The sequence below is a fragment of the Myotis brandtii genome, unplaced genomic scaffold (assembly GCF_000412655.1).
Source record: "Myotis brandtii unplaced genomic scaffold, ASM41265v1 scaffold581, whole genome shotgun sequence".
In the NCBI taxonomy this organism is placed as follows: domain Eukaryota; kingdom Metazoa; phylum Chordata; class Mammalia; order Chiroptera; family Vespertilionidae; genus Myotis; species Myotis brandtii.
In genome coordinates, this window is record NW_005370182.1 from 2,305,330 (window position 1) to 2,331,823 (window position 26,494).

The following is a 26,494-nucleotide window of genomic DNA, read 5'->3' on the forward strand; positions in this document are numbered from 1 at the left end:
TAATCCACTCATCTGCTGATGGGCACTTAGGCTGTTTCCAGATCTTAGCTATGGTGAATTGTGCTATTATGAACATAGGGGTGCATATATCCTTTCTGATTGGTGTTTCTGGTTTCTTAGGATATATTCCTAGAAGTGGGATCACAGGGTCAAATGGGAGTTCCATTTTTAGTTTTTTGAGGAAACCCCATACTGTTTGTAACTGATCCTCAGGGACCAAAGCTGAGGTGCAGGCAGTAATGGCAAAAATGTTCCCTGTCCAAATCTACACCAAATTTGATCTTCTGTATCCTAAAACATCCCTGCATACAGAGCCTCAAATTCTTTCAGGAAAACAGTTTGTTTAACTTCTGTATTTAAAATCTTTTTGCACTGGAATCCCCTTTCTGCTGTTGTTCCCAGATTTGAAATGTTGTCATTCTAGTAAGCAGGCCAGAAGGGATAGCAACTTGTTCCTATTTCAAATGTTTGTCACGCTGTCTGTCAGGCTAGGGTGTTTGGTATGAGCAAACAAAAGCCAGAGAGCGTCATGCTCTCTTGTGGAGCATGAAGGAATGTAAAGGAAGCATTAGGACAAGGAAGTAAGTGAGAGCTTTTCATCCAAGGCTGAAGCAAAGACAGAACAAGCATGAGTGAATCGCGTGGAGCTGAACGGAACCCAGTCAGGCAGGAGAATCTCTGGTCTGGAATGCTCGGTAGATGCCAGGGTGTATGAGAAAAAGGCAAGTTGGAAACAAGTGAAATTAATGAAATGCTTAATTTGAAGATGATGCTTGGAATTATGGATGTCTTCTGCCCAGTTGGCAGCCAAACCTGAAAGAGAGCAGCCTTTAGGAAAAAGCTAAGGGGGAGGAAAAGGAATGCAATGTGCAAAGGGGAAAGGTTTCTAGTAGTTGGGTTACTTCTAATTTGCTTTGGTACATGTATGTCATCAATTCCCAGAGGACTGTATTTGATTATTTATTCATGTATTTTTGTGGGAGCCACAGGCTTGACTAGTGCAGTGAGAACAGGGGAAAGGGAGCAATAAGAGTTTCTTCTCTGCGTTTGTGATGATAGTTCATTTCGGTGACCTTCCGGAGTGACAAGCAGGATCAGCCAATTGATTTATTTTCAACAGCTCATGTTGCTCCAATCTAGGTTGTATTTAAGTTCAGGTTCATTTTTTTTTTCCAGTCAGCACTAACTTCATGACCAGTGTTTAGTGAATATTACAGAACAATAACATCAAATTCTGAATACAGGGCTGGAAATTGTGAATTCTGTGGAACTTCACAGTGAGGCTTCCTTAGAGAGGATCTTCATAGTGAATCTTCAGAATGTCATAAACTGTCATGAAAGTGATCACTTTCAGCTCTACCTCCTATGTCAGCTAGGTTTCATTGATCTTTTATAAGAAATGACAGCAGTTAACAGTCCCCACTGATATCAGTGTCTTAAAATTTGTAAGTTTGACAAGAGGAATATCTTTTGGAATGCTTGTAAATGTTTATTCATTATTAATCATCTTATTTAAATTCTATTGAGCAATATATGATTGACATGATTCCTGTTTGGTAGTTTATAGTATAAGTAGAGGCTCGGTGCATGAAAATTTGTAAACTGGGGCGGGAGGGGGCCCTCAGCCCAGGGTACACCCTCTCACAGCCCGGGAGCCCTCAGCCGCCCCCATCACCCCACCCTGTTGCTGCTGCCAGCCACCACAGCTGCCTGCCCTTGGCCCTCGCAGCCGCCACAGCTTTGTCCGGAAGGACATTCGGCTGTCTGGCCTAATTAGTATATTATGCTTTTATTATTATAATTTTTTTAAATTTAAGGGTATATAAATGGGATAAATGGGAAACAAAGATGTATAGTGTATGAATTGTACTAGTAAATACTTCTTTAAAATATTTTGAGTATATAATATGTGAAGTGCTGTTTTCATTCTATCTTTGAAAAATATCTTCATGTGATTTACTTGCAAAATCGAACCAATTGTCCCATTTTTATGGGAATTTATTTTATTTACTTTTTATTGAATTTATTGGGATGACATTGGTTTGCAAAATCATACAGGTTACAAGTGTATAACTCAACAAAACATCATCTGCACACTGCATCATGCACCCATTACCCCAAGCAGAGTCTCTTTCCGTTCCCATTTACCGCCCTTTGCCCACCTCCACCCACCCCCCTCTTTTCCTCTGGCTATCACCACGCTGTTGTCTGTGTCTATGTGTCATCCCTTCACCTTTTTTCACCCAGTCCCCCCCAACCCCCCATCGGACAACTGTCAGTCTATCCTATGCATCTATGCTTCTGTTTCTATTTTGTTTGTTAAATAATGTTGTTGATTAGATTCCACATGTGAGATAATATGGTAAGTGTCTTCCTCTGACTGGCTTATTTCACTTAGCTTAACAATTTCCAGGTCCATCCATGCTGTCACAAAAGGTAAGATTTTTCTTCCTTTTCATGCGACTTTTAAAAGCCCACAACAGATATTACCTAGATGTTTATTCAAGGTGCAGGCCAGGCTGAGGGTCCCCACCAGTGCACGAATTCGTGCACTGGGCCTCTAGTGTATATATATATATTTTTAGTTAATCCTTTCACTTTCTTTTACCTACTCTCTCAACACCCCTTTCCTCTGACAACTCAGTCTATTCTATGTATCCATGCCTCTATTTCTAATTTGTTCTTCAGTTTATTTTTCTCATTAGATTCCACATATAAGTGAAATCATATGGTATTTGTCTTTGACTGATTTATTTCACTTAGCATAATAATCTCCAGGTCTATCCATGCTATTTCAAAAGGTCAAAATTCCTCCTCCTCCTTTTTCTTCTTCTTTTTTTTATGCCTGAGTAGTATTCCTTTGTGTAAATGTGTACCACAGCATTTTTATCCACTCATCTACTAATAGGCACTTGAGCTGTTTCCAGATCTTGGCTATTATAAACCCCCTGCAGTGAACATAGGGGTGCATATATTCTTTCAAATTGGTGTTTTGAGATTCTTAGGATATATTCCCAGAAGTGGAATCACTGGGTCAAAAGGCAGTTTCAGTTTTAATTTTTGTGGAAACTCCATACTGTTTTCCACAGTGGCTGCACCAGTCAGCATTCCCACCAACAGTGGGTGTAGGATCTTTTTTTTCACATCCTTGCCAGCACTTGTTGTTAGTTGATTTATTGTTGGTAGCTATTATGACAGGTGTGAGATGCTGTCTCATTGTGGTTTTAATTTGCATCTCTCTGGTAAATAATGATGTTGAGCCTTTTTTTTCATATGTCTATTGGCATCTGTAGTACCTCTTCAGAGAAGTGTCCAGTCAGGTCCTTTGCCCATTTTTAATTGGGTAGTTTGTCTTTCTGGTGTTTATTTGTATAAGTTCTTTATATATTTTGGAGATTAACCTCTTATCAGAAGTATCATTGGCAAATATGTTATCCTGGGAACATATTCTTTTACAGCACAAGACAATATACTTCAATATTTTAATCATGAGAAATGAAGAACTATTCAGATGTATACCATCCTCTGAGGATGTCATACAAGAGCTTTTATGGAAACTAAATTGTGATTTGGGAATTGAATACAATTCTAAACACATTTAAGGAACTAATGCTTGACCTTTAGTAGCCTCTAGTATTTAATTAACTCATGTCCCTGTCTGTTTACATACTGGAATTCCCTCACTTTTTTCTTTCAAATGAACTTTTCACATTCAGCCTATAGTTTTTAGAATCTTGGAAAACTTGCTCAGATACTGTCTATCTGTTCATTATTTATTTTTGAATGGCAGTAGCATTTTCCCAGAGAAAGGGAGAAATATGTTTTTCACATGCTAAGTTTATAAATAGGACTATTTTGGTGTCAGAGAATCAAATATGAGCTGAAAAGGAACATCAGGGAACACTTAATCCTACTCTATTTTTTTTCCTTTCTTCCTCTCTTTCTTCCTTCCTTCCTTTCTTTCTTTCTTTCTTTCTTTCTTTCTTTCTTTCTTTCTTTCTTTCTTTCTTTCTTTCTTTCTTTCTTTCTTTCTTTCTTTCTTTCTTTCCTTCCTTCCTTCCTTCCTTCCTTCCTTCCTTCCTTTCTTTCTTCCTTTCTTTCTTTCTTTTTTTTTTTTTTTTTACAAAAAAGCAAACTAAGAACCAGTGTGAAAGTCACTTGCTCAAAGGGTTACAACACATTATTATAATACTGTGAGAGTTATTGTGATATATGTATTTAAATTTTTCAGTGTTGTATCTCTGTACGTCACATAAAGCAAGTTATAGGACATGAGTCATTCTAATCACTTGGCCATTGTACATTTCCAACAGTCACTATTCCTTTCTATTCAGGCTGATAGCACGTTTTATAGTATGACCCTTTGAACAATATTTTTTAAAGTATTTGGTTCTAGCTAGTGCAAATAGTAACTCAGTTCTGTGTGAGACATGTCTCTCTCAATAGACTTAATTATAGAAAAGTTAAGTGTATTAGACCTTTTGGGACCACACCATTGATCATTTCTTCACCTACACTCCCACTATTTGGCAAACTGAAAGAATTTACTAGTGTCTGACATAAGCCTATAAAGAGGATACTACAGCTGAAGCCCATTAAAATGAACCACCTAGTGAATTTAGAGAAATGGTACAGTGGGGCCTTGACTTACGAGTTTAATTCGTTCCGAGACCAAGCTCGTTAAGGAGCTCGTTAACTCAAATTACTCTATCAACTCAATGCAAAAAATCGGCCGAGAGACAGCTGGTATCTCAAAAAACTCGTTAGTCGGGACACTTGTAAGTCAAGGCCCCACTGTATTAGTCAGGATTCTAAAACTTGGAAGGAAAGGGCTGTGGAACTCTTAGGAACTTAATCAAGTTATTACTTGTGTCTTCTACTATACACATGAGTGAAATTAATTTGGTGTTTTTATTTTTGTTCATAATCATTTGTCTCCTACCCATGCTTCTCATGCTTCCATACCCGCTGACTTTGAGCTAAGCTATATGACAATAAAATGCAAGCCAATGACATACACGCCATGTCCAAGAGTAAGCTTTAAATGTGTTTGTATGTATTGACTCTATACCTGTAGTCCTTATATTCCAATATGAAAACATGTCCCTCTAGTCTAGATCCCTAAAAATAAAAATCTGTTTGAAGGTCTGCTAAAACACCAAGCCAACCAAAGCTATAGCTGACCCATAGCCTCCAAATAGCATGAAAATAAATAAGTATCTGTTGTTGTAAATCCTAAGATACTGGAGTTGTTTGAGAGAACAACAAAATATCAGATTGGACATGTAAAACAAAATCCTCCAATATATAGCATGGGCTTTAGTGATGGGCAGCTGGAGGTCAGGACCCTGCTAGAGGAGTTAAGAAGAATGATAACTTGTGTTAGGCAGCAGCAAAATATTTTATAATACTTTTGCTATGATATCTTGAAAGCCAGAGAATGCACACAGTGCAGTTGGGGTTCTGGGACAAGAGATTTGGAGAAAAAAATATTGGTAGCATGAGTTGGCTGTTATTAGCTACTAGAGGCCTGGTGCACGAATTTGTGCACCAATGGGGTCCCTCGGCCTGGCCTGTGGGATCGGGCTGAAACCGGCTCTCCAACATCCCCTGAGGGATCCAGGATTCTGAGAGGGTGCAGGCCAGGCTGAGGGACCCCACCAGTGCACAATTGGTACCAGGGAGGGACGCTGGAGGTTGGCCAGCTGGGGAGGGACCGTGGGAGGGCTCCAGGGCGTGTCTGGTTCATCTCGCTCAGTCCCGATCAGCTAGACCCCAGCAGTAAGCTAACCTACCCATCAGAGCATCTGCCCCCTGGTGGTCAGTGCACATCATAGCTACTGGTTGACCGATCGACTGTCTGCCCCCTGGTGGTCAGTGCATGTCATAGCGAGCAGTTGAGCAGCCTTAGCATATCATTAGCATATTACGCTTTGATTGAATCGATGACCAGATGACCAGACACTTAGCATATAAGGCTTTTATTATATAGGATGTTTAATAGCTACTAGAAAAGGGAATGAAACTTTTCATCTTTGCACACAGGGATGAAAAGAGAAAAGGGATAAGCCACATATTACAGAGCTTGCAGGGTTGAAAAATACATTTCCCCCCAATCTTTAGTCTAGTAAAAGATCCTCAAGCGTGGCCTTCTCTAAATTCACTGGATGGTCCATTTTAATGGGCTTCAGCTGTAGTATCCTCTTTCTTTTTTAAAAAGAAATATTTTTATTGATTTTAGAGAGGAAGGGAGAGGGGGGGAGAGAGAGATAGAAACATCAATGATTAGGGAATTGTTGACTGGTTGCCTCCTGCACAATCCTTCCTAGGGATTGAGCCTGCAACTCAGCCATGTGCCCTGACCAGAAATCAAACAGATACCTCCTGGTTCATAGGTCTACACTCAACCACTGAGCCACATCTGCCTCTTTCTTATGAAAATACATGTGATTGCTTTTAGGGACCACCTGGATAATCCAGGATAAGCTCCTCTCTTCAATTCTTTAACCTAATCAGACCTTTTTGCCATTAGTCTTAGTCTGTTGGAGTTACTATAACAAAATACCGTAGACTGGGTGGCTTTCTGGAGGCTGGAAAGTCCAAGGTTAAACAGGTGCTAGCAGATTCAGTGCCTAGTGAGAACCAGCTTCGTGGTTCATACATGGCCATCTTCTTGTGTCTTCTCACAAGGCAGAAGGGACAAGGGAACTCTCATGATGGCCTTTTATAAGGGCACTAATCCTATCTAAGCCTATTCATGAGGGATCCACCCTCATCACCTAGGCACCTTCCAAATTCCTCCTCACAGTGAAGATTAGGTTCTACATATGAATGGGGGTGGGGGGTGCACAAACATTTAGTCTATAGCATTCCACACCTGGTCTTCTACAGTTGAAATTCTTTTCTCATGAAAATACATTTATTCCATCCTAATAGCCCCAACAATAGTCTTGTTCCAGCATCAGCTTAAAATTCAAAAGTCCAAAATCTCATCTAAATGTCATGGAAATCCAATATGGGTAAGACTTTAGGTATGAATCATCCTGAGGCAAATTCCTCTCCAGCTGTGAACTTGTAAATATTTCAAAGTATAATGGTGAGGCAGGTATAGGCTATCTACTCTCATTCCAAAGGGAGAAATAGGAAAGAAGAAGGGGGTAACAGGTCCTAAGTAAGTCCCAAACCCAACATTAAACTTTAAGAGCAAACAACATTGTCATATGGTCAAGTATAATCTTCTTTGGTGGATGTTCTGCCTTCTGGACTCATGGGGGCTGTAGCCTCACCTCCACGACTCTAACGGGTTGGAGTCCACTGGTTCTTCAGGGCTCCCCCGGTCATGGCCTGGTTGGGGCTGTCTGCAGAGCCCCACCCCTGCAGCAGTCCTCTGCTTGGGCTCTGCCCCTGATGTCTATGGCTCTTCCTGGATGGGATCCCGAGCCTCCAGCTCTGCCTGGCATCTTTTGAAATCTAGGTGGAGACAGCCATGCCCCCATGGCTCTTGCATTCTGCACACAGGCAGAGATGGTGGAAGAGTTTGTAAACCATGAAAGTTTGCAGCCTGTATCCTCCAGAGGGGTGACCACAATGACCCCATACTCGGGCCCACTGGAACTGCACCTGGGGCAGCCAGGGGGCTCAGTGCTGGAGTGCAGAGAGCAGAACCAATGAGTGAGGCAGCACATGCCAAAGTCCCACGTGCTCAGACAGACCCTCCTTTGAAACCACTCTGCCCCTGGGGCCCTGGTACTCTGGGCCTGTGAGGGATGAACAGCTTTTCAGGATTTCTGAATTGTCTTGGGGTTATTTTTCCACCGTCTTATAATAGCTCCGGCTTCTGTAGAGCTGTATGACTAATCTTGTGGAATGGTGTTCTGTCCATTCCTTTAGTGTTTTTCTTTTTACCACACTTTCTCATTCTTTTCAATATGGATGGTCTGAGAACTTTCCAAATATTTAAGTGCTGCTTCCTTTTTGATTAACAGCCTGACTTCATTCATTTCTCTCTTCTGAACATTTTAAATAATGCACATTAAAAAATGTATCTTTACAAATTGTTCTGCAATCCAAATATACAATAGATTGGAAAACATTTTTTTTTAAAAAGCCTTGGGCTGGGGGTAGGGGTGAGTTGGAGGGGATAAATTGGGGGGAGGGGAGAGGACATATGTAATACTTTTAACAATAAAGATTAAAAAGGAAAAGCCAATGTAAAAAGACAGGTCAAAACAACTAGATCAGTACAGGTTTTATATGGCTCTGACTTTACAGTTTTCTTGCTACATCATCAATGCCAGAAATCTGTTCCTTCAGCTGGCTCCATTGCTTGGGATTTAAGGAAATACCTTTTCTTCTGGTTTCATTTCACTTTCTGGATCCATCCAACATTCCCTAATATCAATTAGGACTTTTCCTTTCAAGTCCTGAACGCTGACAGACCTCATTTTCCCAGTCTGAAACATTATCTCTACTGCTTAGAAGATGACGGGCTCTTGAAGCTTCAGTAGTCTTTTGCTTCTTATTTTATCTTATTTTTTTTATTAAATTGATCGGGGTGACATTGGTCAACATGAACATATAGGTTTCAGATGTGGGTTCGGATGTTACAACATCTGCATATTGCACCATGTGTCCATCATCCAGAGTCAAATCTTCTCCTGTCACCTTATATTAGGACCGCCTTCTCCCCCCATCCCCTTCCTTCTGGCAACCACCACAATGCTGTTTGTGTTCATGAGTTTCAGTTTTATATCCCACATATGAGTGAAATCATCGCTTTTTAACTTTAGCTTTTTCTGACTGACTTATTTCACTTAGCATAATGTTCTCAAGGTGCATCCATGTTGTTGCAAACAGCACTATTTCATCCTTTCTTATGGCTGAGTACTATTCCATTGTGTATATGTGCCACATCTTTATCCAGTCCTCTATTGTGGGACACTTTGGTTGTTTCCATGCCTTGGCCACGGTGTGTAATGCTGAAACATAGGGATGTTCACTCTCTCACTGCTCCATGCTCACCTTGCTGGTCTCCCCGCTCCCTCTGGCCCCACAGCCCTCTGTTCCTCCAGCCTGGCCAATAGAAGTGCCTGCTACTGCCAGCTTTCTTCCTTCTCCCTGCAGGCCGAGCCCTGAGCTCCAGGCTGCAGAGCTGCATCTGCGGGCCAGCTGCGCTTTTCTCTCTTCTCATTTTCCCGTTAATTCCGGATGCCCACTTTTACGTGTTTCAGTGTGAGGGTCTCTCAGGTGTGCATCTGTGTTGAGCAGGGATTTCTTTGTTGAATTATAGGTGGTTAACTTGTTGAAATGTCCAGGAGAAAAGCAAACTTGAACCCTAATGCTGCCATTCCTCTGACATCACAGTCTTTTGCTTCTTTATAGGTTTTTCTGAAGAAACGTGTTTTCTCCTCTCTAACTCTTTGTCAACTTCACTGTCAGAGTCGCTTCCAGAAGAGCTTGAAGAAACAAGTTCCTTTGACTTGGGCGGTGCTCCACTCCTGCCACCGACCATCCCTGTGCTCGCTCTCTCGCTCACTACTCTCTTCTGACTTTTTCCTCTAAGGAGCCAGGAGGAATCAAGGCCACTCCTTCAACATTTTGCTTAGAAATATCTTCAGCTAAATGTCCAATTTCATCGCAGCTCCTACAGTAGAAGTTAGAAGATGATCATAATTCAGCCAAGTTCTTTTCCACTTTATAACAAGGACTATCTATCCCCCATTGTCCAGTAACATTTTCCTCATTTCCATCTGAGACTTCGTTAGAATGGCCTTTATGTTCTGTACTTCTACCATTTTCTATTTAAGATGACAGGTATTCTTTTAAGAAGATGTAGGCTCTTTCTATAACTCTGTGCTTTTCTTTCTAGGTTCTCCCCAGAATTGCTCTCAACAGTCATTTACAGGCAATAATCTTTTTCTAGTATGTACCTCAAAACTCCCTGTTACCTAGTTCCAAAGCCACTTTCACATTTGTAGGTATTTCAGGGAGCTCTCTGGGACCTCATTTATAAGGGTACTAATTCCATTTACAAAGTCTTCACTCTAATGACCTAATTGCCTTCCAAAAGCTCCATCTCCTAATGCCATCATATTGGAGATTAGATATTAACATGAGAATTTTGGGGGAACACAAATATTCAGTCTATAGGACCATGTAAAGCATATTATAGATCTGAGAGTTAAGACAGGATATGGACATCCTTTTTGGCAGTCACTATTCAGCCCACTATAATTGTATTTTCAAAATTCTAAAAGTATAGTATTAGGGGAACTCTTTAGTATGGGATATCAGTGTCTAATTTTTCATAAATAATTCTGTGCTAGTTCATATTGTTTTACCTAATTTTCCCATTATAAAAACAATTTTAGTTAGTTTGACCCTTATTACAATTAACATTTTCAGAGTCCTTTTAATACAGCTATAATTTACATCTAAAAATAGGTTTTGTGTTACTGACATTTTGTGGGCCATGCACTATTGACACCTCTCTTGTCTAATTGTCAAAGTGAATCAGTCAGTAGGGTTTGAAAGATGGACCACTTTAAAAAAAAAAACAACTTTCCAGGACTAGATTCCAATTTCAATTCAGTTATGTAAAAGAAAATATTTGGTTCAGCTTAATTCCTGTTATAAAGTTGGATGAGTTGTCACCTAAACTTAAACATTGTACATTAATTTGGCATTCCTATATCCTTTTATATAATAAAGAAAAAATAGAGAGCAAAGGAGCATATTAATTCCTTTGGGTGAAAACAGGCCGTTTTAGAGGTAAGATATATAGAATAACTTGTGCTTTATCTCTAAACTATCTAGAAAAATTTATTGTGAAGCCAATAGTCTCCTAACCACTACTGATTTAATTTGGGATTAGTTTGATAAGTACATTATTTCTGGCTTGTATTTTGAAACATAGACTTCTGGATGCCACAGACCAGGGGTGGGGAACGTCCGACACGCGTGCATGCTCTATAAGGCCCGCAAAATCATTTGTTCTGGCCCCGCCAAGTCATTAGGGGTGAGTTAATTAAATGTTTGACCAAGTACAGCAGGATAATTTTTAAGTTGATAATTTTGTATGGCCCACAACTGATGTTATAAATATCCAAATGGCCCTTGGCAGAAAAAAAGTTCCACACCCCTGGCGTAGATTATTAAATTGATGTATCCCGATTTAGATTTGGTAAGTTGAAGAAATAATTATTCATAAAACATGTAAAGAAACATTCTGATATTCTGTACAACTGAATGAGAAAGACCCTTGAATATAATACTAGAGGCTAACTATTGACCATTGCTGATATTTTCATTACTTTTTTTTTCTTGATTCTCACCCAAGGATATGTTTTTACTAATTTTAGAGAGAAAGGAAGGGAGAGGGAGAAAAAGAAATATCAATGTGATAGAGAAACATCAACGGGTTGACTTCAAAATGCACCCTGACCAGGGATCAAACCCACAACCTGGGTATGTGCCCTGACCGGAAATCAACCTGCAACCTTTCAATGTATGGAATGATGCTCCAAACAACAGAGCCACACCAGCCAGGGCTAGTTGCATTACTTCTTTATCCTAGATCTTCTTCATAAGGTAATCAACAAAGATTGATTTCTAGAAGATAAGGCAAAGTTCTTGGGGGTTAGCATATCCTCCCACATAAGTTTTTGAAAAACACTTTGTGGGGGTTCAGAATGAGCCACCCCAATATGTGCCTCTGTGGTGTGCAGATTACTTTGAGCTAAAGGCAAACCTAGTCACAGGCTCAGGAGAAACTTCTGCTCCTCCCTTAACTACCTAGAAGGACTTGAATCAGGGGTCTCGCCCATAATAAGACACTATCAGAGATAACTTTACGTATCTGTAGAGCAGGGCAGACTTCTATTTACTAAATATCTGCTCTTAGCATCCTGCAATGACCCCTTGAAGCCCCCACGATGCATTCCCTCCCTAGCTCAGGGTGTCCTATATACTCAATCCCCCTTTCTATCTTTGAACCTCTTGTGCATGTGGGGTCTCTGACTCTCTCATGTAGGTGGGTTCCCATACATATGTATGTATTAAATTTGGTTATTTTCTCTAGCTAATCTATCTCATGTCTATTTGATTATTAGATGAGCCAGAAGAATCTGGAGGGTAGAGGGAAGTGTATTCCTCCCCCACAACTTGAAATAGTCAGATATATTCAGTAGTCATCAAGTCACCTTCTTGTTAACAACAATGATATATTGTAGTCTGTATTTTCAAAAACATTATAAAAAGATAGATATGAATAAGTTGGAACAATGATGACTTTCTAAAGATTTTGAAGGATAGTTGGGATTTTGCATTCCAAAGAACAAGTATTTGAATTCCAATGGACAAGGCAGAAGAGATTATATGCAAGAATTGAACTTGGGACTTCATCATGGAGGCAAAACTGAAGGAGGATATTTGTAAGCAGCCAGAACAGCCTCCAAGTTGGTGTGCTCAAGTGGAATCAGTAACAATGGGCCAGACAAAAAAATACTAGTCATGGTACCAATTTGATCACTTGCTGGACGTTACACTTTGGAAAAATCACTTCACACCTCTGATTTTTTATATCTGCATCTATAAGTGTGATTTAAAAAATACAACTTTCTCTTAGTTTTGGGGATTATGATAATTAATTGAATCTTTAGAAAAATATGAAATGCTCTAAAGTACTTTTTTTCAATGCACTCTGTTATAACTAAAACCCATTATAAAACATGGGATATATGTGAATTGCAAATAAACCAAATTTTCTGATAACCACTGCCCAAATTCCAGCTATAGTAATTTACACTCTTTTTTTTTTTAGAGGAGAATAAGCTTTATGCCTATTTGGACTGAAGGAAACTTTCCAGAATAGTTGCTTTCCCAAATTCAAGGACAGCCTCCTCACTTGCTTTAAGAATTGTTGGTCTTCTATTGTTGTTTTGTTCTTTGTGTTTTTCTTTGTGTGTGTTTTTTTTTGTGTGTGCTTTTTTTGTTTGTTTGTTTTGTCAAACACACAAATTCTAAAATACTGTCTTTTATTTTTAAAACCAAAGGCCAATATATGCATTGTATAACAATATCTTCATAAATGTGTATTAAAATATACTATATTAATCGATGTAGAGAAAGGGATGTACAATCTTTTATTATTGCCATTCCTACCAGGAGGGAAAAGCTCTAGATATGGATTGGTCGAGACTAGTTAGGTTAAGGTGCTGTGAAAATTTTGTAGAATTTAGAACATGGACTTGTCAATATTTCTGTTATTATGATCCTTGTGTGGACCTTCATAAACCATAATGATAATCGGGCATAGACTGGAGGGACAGAGCCCAGTTTTTAGGAATGCCTCATGCTTTCCTCTGAGGCTTTGCCCTGAACTCAAGCCAGTTCTCTCTGCCAGAGGGAACAGAGAGAAAATGTATTTCCTACCTGTGGATGTGCTTGTTACTTGGGATAGAATGGAGCTGCTATGCTTGAGCTATCTGGCTTAAAAAAGTCACCGAGGCTCCCAAGGATGTGAGCCTGTACCCACTGCTGTGACCCAGACTTAGGAGACCCATTTAGGTGAGCTCATCATTCTCAGCACAAGTTAAAACTTTAATTTTGGTTTTATCTCTCAGATTTTATCCATGACTTTCTAATTTCCAGTCTTCATTCTAGCCCAGTGGTTCTCAACCTTGGCTGCACATTAGAATCACCTGGGAATCTTTTTAAAATCCTGATTTCTGGGCCTCATCCTCCGGAAATTCTGTTTCTTTGTTACTAATGTTGTGGCCTCACCCCATAACAAAGAAACAGAATTTCCGGAGGATGAGGCCCAGAAACCAGGATTTAAAAAAGATTCCCAGATGATTCTAATGTGCAGCCAAGGTTGAGAACCACTGTTCTAGACCCTCCCCTCATTTTCTCATTGACTTGGTTACTAGAACGCAGACTTTCTTCATCCTCTCATACCAACCTCATCTGACCTAGCGGCTGGTCAGCTTTCACTCACCACTTCAGGTCAGGTGGCCCTGATGTAAGGCAGGCAGCTGGTTATGTAATAAAAAGAGTTGACTTTTTCTTAGCGTTAATCTAAGCAAGGGAATGTTTGGGCCAAACCAAATAAACTCTTAAGTACTAACTGCTATACCGTCATCACCAGATTTAAGATGAAATAAAGATATTTGATGTATTAGGGAGGGTTAGCAGGTTCATCTGTCCCCCAGACTTGATTAGGAGGTTTGAATTCTAAATCAGAGGATTCCTAAAATACTTTTCTTTCTCATGACCTTGTCTGTCTCATTGTAAGACATGTGTATTATTGATAGTATTTCTAATAATTTTCTTTTAAACTTTCTACTTATTTTCATTGTCAATGGATATTTTCTTTAACTGAATTACACTCGATGAATGCCAATAAATTCCCTTCTCATATTGGTGGATATGTAATCTATTGTTGCTTATTGTTTTAAAAACTAATTCTTCATTTTATATTTTTTCTCATGCACATATTTAATCATTTTGTTCATACTTTAGTTATCCTTTTAATGGGTTGGCAAAGAAATATAAACCTAGATATATGTATATATGCATGCAAGGTGAGGCAAAAGTGGTTTACAGTTGTTCATATGGAAAATAATTCAAAATTAATAAATAATAATACATGAATAAACTTTGTGCTTTGCATACTCACAACTGCAAATCTACTGCTGCCCAATCCTGTCTATTCAATTTTGCTCATTATTAAACCTTAGTCACCATGTACTGGAACGAGTTATCGCTAGTGGCTCCATTGAGGCTTGTAGAACTCAATTATACATGTAACCCGTGTTTTCTGTTTCTTCAGATAATCCGGAGTCTGCTCTACCTCTCTTCCTCTGTGTTGCCTCCAAATACCACACTTCGAGGAATAGTGACTGGACTTACCAAGTCCACGTATAAACCAAAGAAGTCTGTTCAAGTGGGAATCTGTCAACAGGTAAAGTTATACTCCGTTTTCTTGATTATGCCCACAAATAAAAGCCATAAGTTGTATAAAATATTATAGAATTGAGCAAGGGACAATAAATGAGGCCAATGAGTGTGTCTGATTTGGACCTTGACTATTAGTCATCTCAAGAGTTGTTAATAATGAACAGGTGACAAACTTGAAAGTATAATTTTTCAAGGGTTAATTGGTCTTGAGTTCACTTTGCAATGATTTAGTTAAGATATCATCAGATTTCAATTTATATGGAAGAAACAAAACAGGTAGGAGATAAGGAAGTGTTAAGAGGTATATAAATAGTGACTTGTAATTTGTAGTATGTGGTTACAATTAAAATTAAGGAAATATGCTATAAATAGAAAATAAAAGATCATATACTAAGATAAACTGCTAAATTGTGCAAAGAGGAAAAAAACAGCTCAATAATATAATGGTTTCACTTTTTTCTTTTTTTAAATATATTTTTATTGATTTCAGAGAGGAAACAAGAAGGAAAGAGATAGAAACATCAATGATGAGAGAGAATTATTGATTGGCTGCCTCCTGCCCACTCCTCACTGGGAATCCAGCTGGCAACCCAGGCATGTGCTCTGACCAGGAATCGAACCGTGACCTCCTGGTTCAGGCAATGAGTTCACTTTTTCTGTGAGCATAGATTTCTATATGTAAAATAGAAATCTCAACATCAACCTAGCTCATTAGTAAATGTTAACATTAATATTTATAACATAATTGAATATTAGTAAATTTCAGTATTATTCACTTGATATGGTTATCTAAAAATGTAGAATTAAAATTAGTTAGAAATGTTATTATGACTCTTGAAATGACTGAAAAGTAAATCATCCAGTTGTATTTTTAAGTGTTTACTATAGCAGATGTAATAAAAGCTATGAGTTTAAACTCATGAATTAATAATGAAAGATTTTTTTTTCCTTTATACAGCAGGAAAATTGCAGAATAAGGTCTTTAAATTTCATAATTATTTGTACGCTCTGATAATAAAATAAAGTAGATGCCCACATAAATACCCTTTGGTATTTCCTTAGTATTCTCCCATGTTTTAAAAAAAGATATTTTCAAGCAATAAGAAGTTTGACTACTTTAAAATATACTAACAAACTTCACTAATATGTAAATTCCTATTCTTCAGACAACTTTCAAAGGTCGATTGCTATTTCCAGCTCATTTAACCCACATGTACAACATCTCTTTTTTTCTTTCTTTCTTAAGTATTAATACTTTAAAAAATATGTTATTTCCAGTGCTCCTGTGCTATAAGCCGAAATTCAAATTAAATATATAGATAATTTTGGTTATTGCCAAGAAAGCAAAAATTATTACAAAAGCAGACTGTAAATATACTGAAGACATTCAAATCTTTCATGTCATCAGCATGTATCAATTAGTAGAACAGGGCAAATAAATGGTGATCAAATACTTAAAGTCCTAATCAGACTAATTACACAAGAAAAAAATATCAAAGGCATCCAAATCAGAGTGAAAGAAGTAAAATTGTCTCTGTTTACAGAAACCCAAAGATTTTGCCAAAAACTATTGGAACTAATCAGTGAATTCAGTAAAGTTGCATAATACAAACAAACATTGGTGTTAGGGAACAAAGTTGTTTGTAATTTAATATCAATTGTATGAAATTATGTGTGATCATTGTTTCCACAAGAGAGTGGGTTGTAAAGCAAACAGTTATGTTCCTCGGCATATCCAAAAAGACAGTACCTTTCTTTTAATAAACAATAAAGTACTATCCATTTGACTAAGAGAATATCATTGCTACAAAAAATATGTAAAATTTTTCATTAAAAATTTTTCTAAACCTATAAGATTAGAAATTGTATGGTTTTAATGACCTAAGTTAACTTTAATGCAATTCCAAGTTGGAATTGCATTCTTATAGGTTTAGAAAACAGATCTGTGCTAAAATATTTTTAAGTAACTTCAGTTATTTTTTTTCAATAAATGGTTATATAAAAACTCAAACATTTTGTATTAAAAAATATTCAGTTTTAAGTGATGCTAACTCCATTTTCTTTATACTTAGAAATCAGATTGAGATTGCTCTTATTTTTTTTGGTTGGTACTTCAGTACAGATCTGAAATCTTAACTTCTCTTCAAGTAATGTTTGCTTCCATAAACAAATTAAATGCTTTCAGGTCCTAGCACATAGCAGTCAAAGTTACATACCTCATTCCATTATTCAAGTTCCTTTTCTGAAAACTTTATGAGTACAAGGGTATTAAAAATATTCATGAAAGATGATATAGTTGTAGCTATAACTGGAAAATACTATTTATTTTAATGTCGATCAAGAGTGAAATATAAAAATGAAAATAGGGTTTAAATCTGTATTTCATTATTTGAATACAGGTTACCTGAATTTCAAAGAGAAGAGCAGAAATGCCACCACCTGCAGGTGGCCCACCACTACACCCGCCTCCTGATGGAGGATGGGGCTGGGTAGTGGTTGCAGCGTCTTTTATCTCCATCGGATTTTCATACGCATTCCCCAAAGCCATCACGGTGTTCTTCAAAGAAATTCAGCAAATATTCAGCACTAGCTACAGTGAAATAGCATGGATATCATCCATTATGCTGGCTGTAATGTATGCAGGAGGTAAGGTTCTTTTGAATAAACATAATTCTGGATTAAGAAAACAATTCGTCCACCCCACAGTGTTGTACATGTGGCATTTTGGTATAGTAAAACCCTGTTTTCATATGAGCCACTTAAAATCAACTAAACTGGTAACTGGAATGGAGTTTTTAATAATTTTAGTGATTCAATATCATAAACTATTCACATCATTCTGAGTCTTACTAGAATAGTTGTTTGAATGAGGATTTCTTTGTACAAACTAAGATTTACTAAATTATGGACCTTCTAAAGGTCCATTTAATTTGGAATAAAGTCTATAGACTACAGTGTTAGTATCATCTCTTACGATTGCTACAGATAGTAGAAATGTTTTCTCCTGAATGAGAAACTGTGAATGTTGTTGACAGTTGATAAGCCAAGGAAGTACTTCACCTTAAGCTGTGAAAATGGAGTGTTATTATGTACCTTTTGGGTCCATTCAGGTTTGCATGATTGAAATAATTCTTTATCTCTGTACTCATTAAATATGACACTTTAAAATTTAAATGGTTGCCTGACAATTATCTTGTTACATTTCATATTCAAATGAGGATTATTCATGAGGGATAATGAATAAATCAAAGTACCATGTCGTTTCTGAATGTTAAATATTATATATGTATATATAGAAATGAATTAGTGCATTTGTATGCCACCTATCTTCTTTAAATCAATTTCAACAGCAGAGCAGACTGTCTTATAGATTTTTTTAAGTCATTTATTGAAATATTTAGATTTGAGTTTTCATTTTTCAATGGCATATGTGACTTTAAGAGACAGGTATAAACTCAGAATACACTGCTTAAAGTACTCATACAAATCATCTAATGGAATTTGTTTATTTCCAAGTGAGGATAACATGGCTCATAATGATCAAACTATATCATTAGTAAAAATATCCAATATTTATTAGTATTAAATTTCAGCCAAGACCTCTCTAAATGTTTGCTGTGTGTCATATGACCTAATCTTCTTAATAATCTATAAAATAAGTATTAACTTCTCTCCATTCTGTAGCTGAGGACATAAAGAGAAAACAAAATGTATTTCCAAGGCAAACAGCTCATTAGTGGCAGATAGAAATTGAGACCCTAAACATTTCATCACTGTGCTGTTCTGCCTTTCTCATGTCTCCCTCTTTACCTAAACAAAATGACAGACCTAATTCAGGCCTTTGCCCACCAAAGTCTTTTGTTTAGTGACATAATAATTATTCTTTAGTATATTGTCTATTGTATACCAGGTAAAAATTTGATCCCCCAGTAATCCTCTGTGTGTTTGTGTGTGTGTCTGTATTTTCCACTTTTCTGTATGTTAGCAATTTTACATTAATTCAGTATATGTCTCCCTTACCAATTTGGTTATGTTAAATTGGTGCATTTCCCCCCAGTAACAATAGATATCTTTAAAATGCTATTTGGCTATGTCATTGAAAAATTCTGCTTCTAAAACACTTTCTGAGATCCTCCTTTGGAAATGGCTTGAAGGCTTATGACTGCTATTTCTGATGACTGTAGAAGTAGTAGATATTGTGCTTCAGGTTTTCTTTCTCTTTCCCAGGGGTCAGGGTTCTTTATAATGATTTGCTAGACCAACACACAAAGTCATCTTGTCCTGAGCTCCACAATGTGCTAATGTTAAGATATGTTGCCGCCCCCCCCCCCTTTTTTAATACAACGGAAACAGATTCCTTTAGTGAATTAACATTTCTATTGAATTTAGAATTCAGGTCCTTTATATTCATAATTTCATGTTGAGTAGATTGTTGATGAACTCATAAGCAAGAAAAAAATTATATAACTTTTTAATTAAGTCAAGTCTTAATTGACTTTATTAGTTTTAAGCAAACATCCTCAAAGTCCCAGCACCTTACGGCTATACTAGTTTATTTTGCTCAAGCAATGCATTATCAAGCAGTGTTTCATCCAGTGGCTATGCCATTGCGTAAGGCTTTGTAGTGTTCCTAAATCTGCTCCATCTGGACAGAGAATGAATGCCGACAGCATGGAAGATCAATGGGATATTTTAGGGGCCGGATCTGGAAGGAAAAAAAAAAAGTCATTTTTGCGCACATTCCACTGGTTAGAACTCTTACACCTCCCTACCTAGAGGCAGGGCTTGGGGTTGCTGGGCAATGCAGGCTTCCTGTAGCATCCAATGAGACTCAGACAGAGCTTGATATCCCAACGGTCATTCTCCATTCAGTGAAAGTAGGATGTGTTTATTTTTTCTTTAATATTTGAAAGGTCTCTATTTCTAGAGGCCTATTAGAATGATGATTATAAAATAAATGCAAAAACCGTAAGGTGAAAAGGCATATAATTTACTATAAAGCATGAATCTCTCTACCAAGTGACTAAAATATCCTATTCAACATAATGCTAATTGCATTAGCTTATCGAACATCTAAGATCTGACACACTCATTAGGGCTTAGCACTCAAGCTATTAATCACCACAGTGGGGTCACTGGGTAAGATGGAGTGTGGTCAGAGGCCTGGCCTATGATGTCAGGGCTGGAGTCTCTTGTAGTAATTAGTTGGCATCTGGGCTTTGGTAGCAAGGTATTATCTTCCCTTCTGATGTCCGTATTAAAAATGAAGCTAATAATATGTATGCAGGAAGGATGGGCAGGAATGCAAATTATGTTTATCCCTTACTTCATTCTTAGAGTAATGGCATTAAGTTACACAACCCATCTGCTTGTCCATATGGTCTCCTGAACTTCTAACGGATTTCAGCAATAGGTCAAACAGAGTGGTCACCCCATTAATAAAGCGCTAAGTAGAGGTAGAAAACATATTAAAATTCAAACTTTCCACATTGTTTTAAATGGAAATGAGGATTTATTTTGTAAACAGTGATTACACAGGATTACCTTTTAGTGCAATCTTTAGCTTTGTTACTCTATCAGAAGATAATGTGAAAGGGGTTAGCTACATAATTACTGAATACAGATTCGGAGCTGCCAGTATCTGTGAGGACCGCATGTTGTTTTTCTGGGGATGTATTTGTTATGACTTGGAAGACTCAGCCGTTTTGGAGATGGGGGGTTGGCCCTGTCTTCTTGGTAACTTACTCTTCTGTTTTATGTGAGTGGTGAGCACCAGTTGTGCTAAAGCAAGGGTGATGGTTTCATGATGCACTGCTCTACACAGGAGACCGAGTGTTAGACCAGTGGGCTTATTTTACTGGAGGCCAAGAAGCAAAAAGTTTTAGGCATAGGAGGTTGGTGACCATAATATACAATGTGTATTTTCCTATTCTTTTTAAAGTCTAAATAAATGTATTATATTATTTTGCTTTAGGCTTTAAATATTTTTCAGAATAAAGGAGACAAAGTAAGTCATATAGGGCTGTATCTTAGCTTCGATGATATGATAAAAAATTTTATTCCGTTCCTGTGTTTGAGGTACCAAAGGCTTTCATCTTAGCTTCACAAAAACTAGAGAGAACCGGGTACACATGGACAGTCCTGGGCAAGCAGGCTGGGTACTTCTTATGCCTAAGCCACAGTAGATTTTTTTTCATCCAGGAACACAGATATTGCTGAAGTTTTCTTAGGAAGTACAGTACAGTGTGGCAGGAACTGTTATACTCTCCATTCATCCAAGGCCTCTGTGTATTTTGCAGCTTCTTTACATGTAGGTTGAGGCCAAGAGACTGGTTCTGACCAATGAATTGTGAGTGGGGGGATATAGGCCCCCCACCTTGACACCTGGACAAGGCAGTTCCAGCTGGTGTACATCTTCGTTTTCCCTTGTCCCTACTGCAGCAGCTTAATTTCATATGACATGGCTACAAGGGGAAGGTCCTGGGTCCACTTATACTTTGAATGAGTAAGAAAAATTTTGTATTATGCTTCTGCGGTGTACTATGCAAAACAACCTAGGTTATACTGATCAATACAAACACGAAGGGTTAGATTGTTGTGTAGCTACAATATACTAGTAAATTATGTAAATCATGAGGGGGGACAAGTACAGACTATGGGATGACCTTACTCGTTTAACTTATGTCATGAGAAGGTTTGTAGGTGTGCGACTTCTTCAAAACTCTGTTAAAGAAGAGGAAGCCTTCAGTATCTCAAGAAGTGAAAAAGGAATTATAAGTGGAAATCATTATTGCCAGTTTTCTTGGGAATAAAAGTGAGAGGCAAGTAAGGCACAGAAATAGGGACCAAATCATGCCCATGCAGCTTTCTACCATTAAAGGTCTCTTTGTCTCTCTCTCTCAGACAGGAACATGAGAGGAGGTAGGGATCAAGATTGCAAGAATGCTCAGCCCTGCGAATCTTTTCCAGGAGATACTTTCCCTACGGAGGGCTGATAATCCAGTTCAAATAATATTGAGATATTAGTAAATGTTATTATTTTCAGCAGAAAAAAAACAATTTAAGAAACTTTATTGAAATATTTTTATGTTTTAGAGTGAGAACATTTCACTTACTAACTTATAAAAAAAAGCTACTTGCTCTAAACTAAGTTATTATATCATTACCTATGTTATGCACTTGTGTTTTAGTTGCAAACAACTGAAACCTGATTCAAAGCCCCTAAGGTCTAATGAGAAATGTTCCTGCAAACACATCAAAGGAGCAGCATAGGTACCAGCATCTTCCAAGTCAACCCGCACCAGTGATTTCTGTCTATCACATGGCTCTCTCCCCTCTGCTTTCTCCAGGGAGGGTGACCTTGTTTATGTCAGAAATTATAATGTCAGGATTTTAATGTACATAAAGTACCGAGGTTCATATTTAGGAATTTTTAGTGTTTGATTCCTGATAGTTGTTCCTGTTGGCTGTTGTTGATCTTGATATTAACCACTATAGAATAAAACCAAAGATTGGGTACAAGGAAGATAGTTAGTCAGACTAGGGCAACCTGTACCAATAAAGTTTGGAAATACAGGATAAAGTAAGAGATAAATAGGTCAATAATTAGTTCTAAAAGATATTCCAGGGCTTTTACTCATATTTGCTGTAACATTTCCCTTATGCATCCTACTATTCAGGTGGTAAAGTGGACAATGGTCATTCTCTTGGGGCCATTGTATGCCTTTAAAAATCCTTCCTATGTTTGGGGGAGTCCCAGCTTCCCTGATTTCCCAGGTAAAAAGCTAGAAGTTCACTTTCTCAGAATTCCTTGCACCTAAGGCACCCAGGACCCATTAACATAGTGAAGCAAGGCCAGGTTAGATTCAGAAACTACTGATGTGTAGAAACAATGCCTCAGATGAGGTGGTTATTGATAGTCCATGATCCTAAAGCAGCACCAAATGGTGTCAATGTTTGGAGGCACAGGATTTGTGGTATCAGCTGTGGGGGTATATGGCCATTGGTGGCAGCAATGGTGTACCTACTGGAGCAATGAGTTATTAATGTGATTTGGCCAGTGCTATGTACTGAATTGTACCTCCCCTCCCCCAATTCATAAGTTGAAACCCTAACTCTCAATGTCACTATATTTGGAGATAGGCTTTTAGGTGATTAAGGTTGTATGAGGTCATGAGTAGGGTCCTATCCAATGGGATTGATAGCCTTATAAGACAAGGAAGAGAGAGAGAGATCTCTTTCTCTCTATGCCACACACCAAAGACGAGCTGCGTGAAGACATAGCAAGAAGGCAGCTGGTTTGCAAGGCAGGAAGAGAGCTCTCACCAGGAACCAAATTTGCTGGCACCTTGATCTTGGACTTCCAACCTCCATAACTGTGAGAAATAAATTTCTGTTAAGACATTCAGTCTCTTATATTTTGTTATGGTAGCACAAACTGACAAATACAGGCAGTGTAAGCTTGGTTTCTTCAATTTCCTTCATACTCTGTGAATTGCTATTAGTCCTTTCTTCTTTAACTAAGTAGAATAGATATATGATAGATATATGTGGGGTCCTGGTGCCATCTAGCATGAAATACTTTCTTGAACTATATCGGTTAATTTGAAAACTATCCTATGGATGTTTCTTTCAGAAGAAGGAACCATTATACACTCCCTCAAACAGCATTTCTATTAGGATTGAGAATATGCAACAGGTGTTTTGTTTTGTTTTCAAATAACTTTTCAAAGGACCTTATAAAAATAGAAATTTTATGATTTTATATACTGTGAGTGACTTAAGTCTCATGGGTAATATCAGAGAATTGGAAATCCGCCCCCCCCCCTTTTTTTTTAAATCCTCACCCAAGGATATTTTTTTAATTGATTTTAGAGATAGAGGAAGAGAGAGAGAGAAGGAGAGAAAAAAAACTAACAAAACATCTATATGAAAGAGAAACATCCATGGGTTGCCTCCCATATGCACCTGCAACCCGGGTATATGCCCTGACCAGGAATCGAACCCACAATGTTTCATTGCGCAGTATGATGTTCTAACCAAATAAGCCAACTGGCCAGAGCTGGAAATACCCTTTGAATGTGTACTTCTTTCTTTGTTTTAACAGTAATGACTTTGGCTGAGTAATTGCACTATTCCAGAGAAGTTTCTAAATGCTTAATCCAAATGTCTGTTCTTGAGCAAGAATTTGTTCATCTGGTTAGAATTACAAATGCAGATGTGGGGTTCATAGGTCAGACGTTAGGGCGAGGCTTCTGGCTATGGCAGAAACTCTAGCTTTGCCCAATTATTGCTCAAATATTTGTGATCATCGGAGGAGGGGATATAAGAGTAATCCAGTATCATAATTGGGGAGAAAGCCTTATATAATCCCACTCATTCATTTATTTACCCTACAGATAGGTACTGAGCATCTGCAGTGTGCCTGGTACTGGCTTGGGTCTGAGAAAGCCATATCAGGCCATCAGACACAGGCTGTGCTTTCGTGATCTGAAATAGATATTTTCACCTTTATTTAATTACACTTATGATACAGACAAGTAAAGGAACACAGTCGTTGCCATGAAACTATGTAAAAATTGAATGTACTATAGCTGAGTGATCAGGAAATGTTGCTCTGAACTAAACTTGAAGGATGAGGACACAGCATTAATCAAAGGAAGGGAAATACTTCAGACTCACCTGATCTCTTCAGATGATGAGTAAAACATATCTGTAAATAAGACTCTGAGTGAAATCTGAGTAATGAACAAAGGGGAACAAAAGGAAAAACATTTTGTATGTGTAAGTGATTTGAGTTTCTTTTAATTTTTCTAAACTTTCACCAGGAAACCCAATATTCATGATTTACGTTGATATAGAAGCAGAAGAATCATCTATAGACCAAAAATCATGAAAGCATCACTTTAGTCCTTTTAATTAAGAGAAAAGAAATCAGTAAGTTAAAAATATTTGAGATTTTTCCTCAACTGGTGCAAACTGTTTTAATACCAGTGGGAAAATGAAATGGTATGTGCTGTGGAAATGACAGTTGTGAAATCCCTGTGGCACAAATAACAGATGGTTGCTTATTGGACTTCTGGGCAAGAACTGGGCTATGGAAACTATTTTTGAAACATGTCTGTCTCAGTGTTGCAGACTTCTATGATCTCCCAAAGAGTGGACATGGATCTAAAGATTGAGAAACTTTTAAAAGCCTCTGGATATTCTTTGATCCTTGTTGTTTGGGACAAACTTTGCTTTTTTTCTCTATCAGAAACATGCAAAGGGTTGAATTTCGATAACCTTATTTAGAGTGTCCTTGAACACTTAGAGGTTGTCATTAACCTTCCAAACGCTTCTTGGATACAAGAAGTATTTCACGATTAGTTTAAAGTACACGGAAAATATCTATGTTGAGTTAGTTTTGCCTTTTCAGAAAAAGAAAAACAAGTTTAATGAGGTGACTCAGATACAATAAACTAAACCTTTTCTCGTGAACATTGCTCCTGTCAAGAAATGATATTAAATACCTTTATGTTGTGGCCAAAGTATTACTAGAGCTGTTCCTTAAATCAGACATGATATGTCTTCGAAGCTGGATAAGCTTTCCAAGGGCAGCATAACCTCTGCTCCTTAAAGTTGGCTCCCATATCATTTCAAACACAACTGAACTAGAAGCTTGAGGCAATTCATGAGAGTTTGTGGAAGAAATTACGTGCCCTGGCAAAATAACCTGGACCATGTATACTATTCGCATTCCAAAATATGCTTGTGGGAGAAAAAAACAAAACCATTTTTATTCACTTTGTATTTTAAATTTATGTGTGTGACCTCTTCTTTTGTCTCTTTGACTAGTTTTATTCTCTTAGGTAAAATGAATGAAGCAGCCATTAATGTTTTATAGATGTGTATATATAATGAATAATTATTATATATAGATTTTTTAAAAAAATTCTATCTACTTGTGAAGAAATAAACTTCACAAGTAGAAGTGTGAAAGTAGAAATGCTTTATCTTTAAAATACTTTCAGCATTCATGCTCCCCAGGGGAGTCAGTAATAGTGGCAGAAGAGTATCTCCCAAAGAATCTGAATTTCTGCTTGGTTTCAGACAATACTTTTTGTTGCGTTAGCTAAGTTGTGAATATTTATTTACCATAGGATGAATTTAATAAGGCCCAAATTAAATTAGCTAACTGTTTTTACTTCAATGATACGTAACATTCATGACCTTCCAACTGTACCTGTTTTTTGTTTTGTTTGTTGTATTTTTCCTAAGAGGTGTTCCTTTCACTTATTTCTTTGTAGTGCATAATCATTGGTTTTGATGTGAAGATGAAAAACTGATTTTTTAAAACTAAATTCCTAAACAAAAGAAGCCTCCCTCCCCTTCTAGAGGTACTGTCACCTAGTGGAATAGTGGCATAGGCGATGGAATTGGATTTGGCTGTGTTGAGATTGCGGTGTTGCCACTTACTAGCTGAGTCATTCATCATGTTACTTCATGCATCTCTGCTTCAATTTATTATCAATAAAATGTCCACGCTCTTTTTCGT

The 26,494-nt window shown here is 37.6% G+C and overlaps 1 protein-coding gene and 1 pseudogene across 5 annotated transcripts in view; one reads left to right on the top strand and one right to left on the bottom strand.

Moving 5' to 3' along the window:
* SLC16A7 (solute carrier family 16 (monocarboxylate transporter), member 7) overlaps positions 1–26,494 on the top strand; it is a 151,629-nt gene that overhangs the window by 74,367 nt on the left and 50,768 nt on the right. For all 5 annotated transcript variants that reach the window (XM_005879063.2, XM_014550083.1, XM_014550084.1 and 2 more), the window contains 2 exons: positions 14,831–14,962; positions 17,358–17,604. In XM_005879063.2, coding sequence (XP_005879125.1) covers positions 17,388–17,604 — 217 coding nt within the window. In that variant the 5' untranslated portion in view covers positions 14,831–14,962; positions 17,358–17,387. The remainder of the gene's footprint in view (positions 1–14,830; positions 14,963–17,357; positions 17,605–26,494) is intronic.
* Positions 8,250–9,511, bottom strand: LOC102248576 (annotated as a pseudogene).